The sequence below is a fragment of the Varanus komodoensis genome, unplaced genomic scaffold (assembly GCF_004798865.1).
Source record: "Varanus komodoensis strain SLA01 unplaced genomic scaffold, ASM479886v1 scaffold2, whole genome shotgun sequence".
Taxonomy (NCBI): Eukaryota; Metazoa; Chordata; class Lepidosauria; order Squamata; family Varanidae; genus Varanus; species Varanus komodoensis.
Genome location: NW_025335568.1, coordinates 55,982,787 through 55,991,267, shown reverse-complemented (window position 1 = coordinate 55,991,267; position 8,481 = coordinate 55,982,787). Strand labels below are relative to the sequence as shown.

At 35.5% G+C, this 8,481-nt stretch overlaps 1 protein-coding gene across 2 annotated transcripts in view; it reads right to left on the bottom strand.

The window, feature by feature from the left end:
* CAMKMT (calmodulin-lysine N-methyltransferase) overlaps nucleotides 1-8,481 on the bottom strand; it is a 327,175-nt gene that overhangs the window by 37,167 nt on the left and 281,527 nt on the right. Inside the window, exon 7 of one of the 2 annotated variants that reach the window (XM_044429060.1) lies at nucleotides 1,221-1,287. The exons of the other annotated variant lie outside the window; for it this stretch is intronic. Within the exon in view, the coding sequence (XP_044284995.1) occupies nucleotides 1,221-1,287 (67 nt within the window). The remainder of the gene's footprint in view (nucleotides 1-1,220; nucleotides 1,288-8,481) is intronic. 2 annotated transcript variants of the gene reach the window in all.

Below are 8,481 nucleotides of genomic sequence, written 5' to 3'. Positions count from 1 at the left end.
TGGGTCTGCTCTAAGTATGATCAGTTCTGGGTCTAGCATATTGCTATTGGGGCTCAAACTTCATAGCAGATTGCAAGTGGAAGCCAATAACACTGCTACAGGACAAAATAAGTAGATTAGAACCTAAATCGGCACAATGCTTAACCACTGGCCATGTAGAGGATGATATACTACTAGGTAAAACCACAGGGTAGGAAAGCTGTCAAGGCCAAAGACCAACATACCACATACACTGTCAAAGATCTCAGGAAAACAAAATTGGGAATATATCATACAAAAAAAGCACTGCTTCTTAACAGACAGCTCCCACAGGCAAACACGATGAAAGCATCATCCCTTCAAGAGGAGCCCCTTTCTTTAAAGAACTCAGAATGGGCTTACCAATCTCCTCCTCCCACTTTCCGTCTTATCCCCACAACAACCCTGGGAGAAAGGTTGGGCTGAGAGTCTGTGGCTGGCCCAAAGTCACCCAGTTGGCTCCATAGCTGAGTGGGGACTAGAACCCAGATCACCTGAATCCCAGTTCCATACTCTTAACCACTACGCCACACTGGCTCCCAGTTTTTACAAAAGTAAAAACTTCTGTACTATTGACCTTTGATATGCTACTTGGCTCTGCTTCATGGATTGTGTTTTGCATCTATTTGGGCCTTGGCTGTGCCTCAGATGTTCCTTCAAGAAACCATCCTCCTACCAAGTGATACTGTGCCTTGGCCCCAGCCTTTATCCTGCCCAGTCCTGCACTAAACTGATCCCAGCTTTAAAAGCCCAGGATGGAAAATGAATATATCTATCTTCTGGTAAATTACTGAGCAGTTTCTACAAAATACATATTTTAGAGTTTCAAGCAAATGCTCCACATATCCTTCAGCAGGAATACTGGTATGACAGTTAGCACATCTTGCATAGGAGAAACTATGACAAAGAAGTGAAGCAAGTGTTTCTGTAAGCTTGCTTTTCTGAACATATAATTTAACATGCAACTACATGTCCAATCAATACATACTGCATGATTTATTTTTCACAATTCTACATACTTAGTAGCTGAACCTGCCTGGGTTGTTCATACACTGAAACACAATCTGCTTGATACTAGAATCCAAGTGAGAAACAAGTACAATTTTGAATGAGAGCTAGTTCTTCGTTCTCATACCACTTTACTTAGGAAGGGCCAATTTCATTCAGAAATAATATACAAGAGACTTTCTGAAAGATCTTACCAGCTTGAGACTGCTTGGGCTCTAAATACTCCTGCCTTTTGGTTTCTTCTGATGATATCGCTTACATCTATAACATAGGTGTTAAGGATTATCCATAAAATTACTCAGATTTATTTATGTTAGATATTCTGATATTGATAAACAAGCTTTCATAACCTACCTACATGCATACTTACATGCAGAGAGGGAGTGGGGGAGAGCGCGAGGAGGGCTGTTACCTCAATAAAGAATGTGAGAAGTACATTCCTTTGCGGGAAGTTTCTAGAAGGGCATCTTTGTCCTGCCAGGCTGTTGCCAACAGGGTAGGAGGGGAGACAATGGATTTTGGTCTGTCTATCCTCCTCCTTTACGAAATTATCCTTGACAAGCTTCTGAGCCTGTCTAGAACTGGTACACTGCTACACCATGGATTGAGAGGCCATAGGAATTTCCAGTAGCTTCCTTTCTTTTCCCTACCCACTGGAAGGACCGATGTCCCCTCCGTGAGATTGCATTTGTGATCTTGGGAAGCAGCCAACAAAATGGGGAGGGGTACTGGAATGTAAGAATTCCCCGTTCCATGGTCATAGTGTCTATGACCTCAGAAGGTAGACACTAAACAATTCTCCCAGGGACAACAGGATTGCTCACCTTCCCATAACACATGGCACTCAAAGCAGCTATAGAAACCATGCTGAAGCTAGGCAGGTCTGGCTATTGACCAATGAATGCATGAGAGACTGCCTTGAATTTCAGCATAAGAAAGGTAGCGTGTGAATGTAACAAATACATTGTACATGAGAAAAAAATCATGGTCATCTTGGCTAAGAATGACAGGAATTGCAGTACAACACATCCAGAAGGCATTAGTTTGGGGAAGGCTGCTATAGCAGACAATTAGTTGTTAGGTTAACTGTGAGTAGAGCATCCGAAATGCACAGTGGCAAAACATGGACTAATTAAGCCAAGATCTGCCAGTGTTACAGGTGATTTACTCCATTATTCTAGATACCTTCTTCTCTTTCAAATAGCAGCAATGCCTTATCTGGAATGGTGCTTGTCACCTACAACTTTTATAAGCAGTTGTACTGAAAAGGATCTGTCTTCTAATTAGTTGTGGTAACTTTAGTTTTACCATTAGAGGAATTTGAACATTTTCACAGTATTTGCATTTTTGTTATTTTCAAGGCACACAAAACACATACATCTATTTTAAACCAGTCAAGCCAAAGTGGAATACTATGAAAGAAACAAAAAATATTTTCATGTATGCAATACTTGGTTGTATTCAAAATCATTTTAAAGTTGCATGTTGGGTAGCATTCACATGCTATCTAACTGGATATCACTGATTAGGGTAAATATTGTAATTACTATACTATACTATAAAACTGAATTTGGTTTGCTCATGTTTTGTTTTGTACCAGATCATTAGGCTTACATTGAATCGTGTGTGTCTTCCTCCTGACTTCACTGAAATGAGTTATATTTTCCTGGGAAGGTCACTATATATGACCTGTTCTTAAATATGGATTGATAAAGGAACTGGGGTTTGGGACCCAATCTTCTTAAGGGGTCATTTAAATTAACGGTACTAGGAGCAACTCTTTAATGAACAGAGGATGGAATAGTCCCCCTGCATACTGAAGGTGCTGGTACTTCAGCCATAAAAACAGAAAAGACTATAGTTTCAAGGCATGAATGCTTATAAATAAGTTTTACTAAAGTCAATATGCTGTTTTTCTATCTAATAAATTTAAGACCAGAATTTTCCCTTTTAAGAATTTATAGAAACATAATTGCATGAAATTGCATGTATCAGAACACAATTCGTGTGGCATATGGATATGACATGAGAAAAGTTCCATGTGGTAAGAACAAGTGCAACATATTCTTAATATACTTTGACATTTAAATAAAAGGTATAAATTACTCTTAGACCAATCTACACATTACATCAAACTGGAAATTAAGTCATTTCAGTCTTGTTGAAATCAGGGACATGGTACTTAAATGCTGCTAATAGGATATGTAAAATTTGTCCCATTCTTGAAGGTTTCATTAGAATGTGTGAAGCATCTGTTGTTTCAAACAATTTTGTAGCATGTGTTGCTCTTGTTCCCCTTACTGAAGAAGCAACTGTGCATACTGAGGCATGTCCTAGTGCAGGCCCAGCGCATGTCGACAAGTTGTGTTACTTGTGATTGGGAATGCACATCAGAATCTGCATCCCATTGAGAGTAACATAGTGCTAATAGACATACACACTTGAATGAGCATTCAGATGTGCATTAAATCTCTTTCTTCTGCCCAGAATGGTTGTGTTTACACATCTAGCCACTGATCTTTTTTTCCTCTGGTGGGAAGTAAAATGGATAGAATTAGAGACATAAGGATGAGTCCATAAAAGTGGACCAGCCATATTTGCACTGGCAGTCAAACATTACCAAATGCTGTAGCTTCCCTAGCCTCCACAGATGTACATAGAAGTCTACCTGGTAACCTCAGTAAGATTTGCACATGTAAGCCAACTGCAGAATCCACCCCAAGACCATGTACTATAGAAGAAAGTAATCTATTCAAAAAACTAGTTGTTAATTTCCTCCTGGAAAGATAAGCCATTGTCACTGCACAGCTGAATGTGGCAAGGTGATGAGTGATGGGCATATATCTAGATGGATCATGGATATACATTTACTTGGTTGATCAACTCCATGACTAAGCACAAGTCACTTCGATATAACTTTGATTAGAAATGCAGACTGGTCTTACAATCCTGAACATATGGAGCTAAGATTCTGTCTAATATTCAGAAACTAGATTTGTACTGACATAACTCCATGGTGGCTAGAATATTATCAAGATAATACCCAGGTGAGTTTTACCCATTCCCTTTGTTCCTGCTGCCCTACTTTTACCAATGCAAGGTTTAAGCTAGGGATGGACAAATCTGTCAGTTTAGTTTTTCATACATTCATTTTTTAAAATCAAGTTCTTAGAAATTAAAGTTCAGTTTCAAGAGAGCTTGATGTTCTTTTTAAGTTTATAGAGTTAAGAAATCAGCTAATTTTTATACATTCTTGTCAAGAAGCTGACAATACGAAAATTCTCATCCATCCACACTGCCCATATTCAATAGCATGGAGAGGATCATGTACCTGCCTTATGTAGCTGTTAAGGGTGAACAGCCTCTCAAAAAGAAGAGATGGCATCATAACTAACTCAGAATCATAAACATTTATGAAAGCAACGGGAATCAAATCCAAACATTTAAGTGCTAGAAACTAAACTCCCTCTGTCTGACAGTCATGCTTTCTTGCATATGTGAATTGACAAGTAACTAAATTGTTTCTGTCCTATTTATCAAAACATTTGCAAATTTTTGGTAATTTCTTATTTAAAAATAAGTGAAACATAATCCTTACCCAACCCTAATTTAAGCAATGTTTCTTTCATGATGCACTTATAGATTAGTGAGTAAACCAGCATAGTGGCATTTATAGTACTGGCACAGAGGATGTAGAGGCCATAAGACCAGGGTACAAATCAGCGAAACAGTTTTATCAAGAAAAATACAATTCTGAGATTCATTGCAGCTGAAACTAAGCAGAATCTCAGAAGGCAAAATTAATGAAGTTTATGAATGTCTGTAGCACATATAAAAATAACAGTTAAAATCATGCAACAGTAGAAAGAAAGTGGGATTTTTTATGTGTACTGTTCTTTGGATTTTTCTTTTGAAATGCCATGATTTGAACCACACAGAAAACAAAGGGCATGACTAATCTCATAAATGACTAAGTATTTGGTTAATTGAATAAATACATTAATAAACACTCAAAGTAAGGGCAATTCATATATTTTCTTAAAGCTCTTTTGAATAATTTTGATTTAGCTTTGTACCTAGATAAAGGTTTCATTCTGTATCTAGTTAGATACACATATATCCCACTGTATTGAAATTAACAGTTCTGCATGCCATTTGTTTATAACTGGACATAGGATTGTAGACAACATGTTTTACACAGTGCAGAAATCCACATACTATATTGTGCAGTCTCAACAGATCTTTTGCAATGTAAACTTTCCTAGATCATTTAGAGATTCATACACTTCCTATTATGATAATTCTATGCATTATGGATGTTTTAATGCACCCTTAACTTGTCTCATATTCTAAATACTGTATTTAAATGATAAGTACAGGATCAGAAATAAAGCTATAATAAAATGCAGATCATTTAAAAAGAATACTCATAGTCATTAATTGAAAACCTAGTCACTGAATTCAGTCCTTCTAGCTTGTATTTCTTAGAATGCACTCAGTTTAAATATAACATTGGACAGTCACATTGAGATCTGCCTCAACACCTGAAATTCAGATCAATATTTTTCAGAGTTTAGAAGAGTCCAGGTTAATTACTAAATTTCCCTTTAACATTATATATAACCAAGAAAACTATAAGATACACAAAAATAAACCAGCAAACAAAAGACAAACAAAAACATTTTAAGATGGCAATTTTGAGACGACAACAATAATGTTACACAATACTGCAATTATTATCAAGAAGTAAAATTTAATTTCAGTGCAGATATATTAACTTAAGTGTTACAGGTGATTGTATGAAAAGTGGCAGAGTGCATTAATGTTTGGATGTCAAACACCACAAGTCACCCTAAAATGTTATATACCATGGAGAGAGATTGCTTCAAACATGAAATAGCTCATACAAAAGCAAACATGTGTGTTCCCCATATCTACTGATTTTATATTAAAAGAGTGTTGACATCCCTACAGTAAATTAAATTATTACTCTTACAAATGCATTGACAATAAAACCATCAAAATCTGATGGGACACAATACACTTGGTGAGCTTCTTTTTTAAAAAAAGAATAAATAAATCAACACCACCACCCTCAACCAAAGGCAAGACTACACAAAAGCAACACCCCTAGGTATCCTCTGTGAATAATGCTAATAACAGCAACAATAATAAGCCTGACAATGATGATAATATAAAAGTGGATGCTCAGATGCAAAGCACCACTGCCAGGTCGATTTTCAATTACATTTCACTGATGTGTTCATTTGTTTCTTAATGTGTTCATCTTGCCCATTAAGAATAATTAGCAGGCTTGCTTAGTGATTTCCTGGCTTCTGACTGATTTTCCCTCTTCCCAGGTTGACACCATTTTGACTTTTAAGAAAGATATTTTTGATATTATAGAGGTAATGACATTTATACTTTCAAAGAAATTTAAGGGGCAAAAGTAAACTCTAATTTTAAACAAGAAGCATAGTTTAATTTAATAGCTCGATAACAGAGCTTAACACTATGCATTCAATAATCCTCCAATACAGGGAAACAATTTGAAACACACATGCTTAGAAGTTTCTAGCTGAGTTCATGTATCCTGCCAATAGTATATTTTAAGTTACTAGAAACACAAAGTGTATTCTAACAGATTATAAAGCTAACACAAAAATGTCTAACTTAAAATGAGTTCAGCTGATTTCGGCATAACTTACTTCCATGTAAATGTTATCTCAATAATATTTTGTGTATATGCTATCTCCTGTTATAACCTTTCATTTCAGGAAAGTTGAGATGGTAGTTATGTCAAGAAATGTTTAATAATGAACCTTGTGTCAGATATAGAGATTAGACTACTCCAATGTAATCTAAAATAAATAAATAAACAAAACCTTAAGCTACTAAATATTTGTTCTAAAATGTTACCTGTTACATACTTCACATGATGGATCAACTGATGACATAGTCATGTAAACAGCTACTAGATACATTTAGTGTTCAACTGATGATTCTATAGCTAACTTAAAAGTGGATGATGAAATAGCATCAAAGTTAACAATTCCTAGATAGGTTCAAAAGTAAGTCCCACTGAGATCAATGAAGCTTATTCACAGATAAGTGTGCATAGGATTGCAGCCTCAATGACTTCATTTTGCTATAATACTTCCCAATTTAAGTATATTGATTTCTAAAAACATTTTGCTCATGTGCATTTCCTTTGAGTACTTTTTCACAGGGCTATGGGAGAAGGTAAAATGCAGTATGTTGTACTGTAGTACATTGCATACAATGAGACTGATTTTCCAGGAAGATTTTAAAAAATCAGTATGACTAAATATTACAAGAGGAAGATATTCTGCCCCCCAATTTTAAAGCTCATGAAAAGCCACTCTTTTAAATGACATGATTTCCAAGTAGGACTTTTTAAACTTGTGAATTCTCCAAGTATTTGAAACAGATATATTCATCCTGAGATCCCACAAAATAAGTATTTGTGAAGTCTCCTTCCTGCATTATTATTGCAAGTATGTTGGAAACACACATTTTTTAATCTTTTAAAAGAAAACTCACAACAGAGTTTAAGAAGAAATTAAGACAAGGCTTTAGCCCGATATCACTAACAAAGATTTCTCTATAATTTTGACATTACAGTATTCCCCACCAAATGAAGACCCTTAACATGCAAATGTTATTAACTTCAAGAAGCAAAGCAAACAGATATCTTATGTGATTCCCTCTCAATTTCTAACAGCTATTAATGTTCACTATGGGACTCAGCTCTTGTGCCATTGTAGACACTCAGTTAACTGAGAGGGAATAATTTGCAGTCGTATTAAAGTGTAAATTTGTTTACCTGCATACATACTAATAAGATTACATAAAAATGTATTTGAATACAGTAGTAATATATGGTTGATTCTGGAAAAGAGGACAATAATAATTAACAGAGCACAGATGCTTTTCATTTGAAGTTAAGAAGTCACTGGGACTGTTGTTATTAGTACATGGGCTAAATATAAACTAAAGGCAGAGATCAGATAAATATCTGCACAGTGTAGATATTTATGTAGTATTAAAAAGTTACTACCTGAAAACCTTTGAACTAGAATTGCAATGTCTGATGTTGAATTTTTCAAGTGGAATTTATTAGAACAATTAATACTTACTTATTTGAATATTTATATAACCTGGGACAGGTATTTATCATGCTGCTTCATGTTTTCTGTCTAAATATACATGCTTTTAATGCAAATGAATGTCAGTTTATTATAGAGAACACTGTAGATCCATTCAAGAATATTGTATATTTTAATTGCTTATAGCAATATGTGTGTATCTGTGCATGCACAGGCACACAGACACACACAATTATACACACCTCTTTCTGTCTTTTTATATCAATTGTTGCTCAGCCAGTAAAAAAACGAATGAACCCAACAAACCAGTTTTCTATCTGAATAA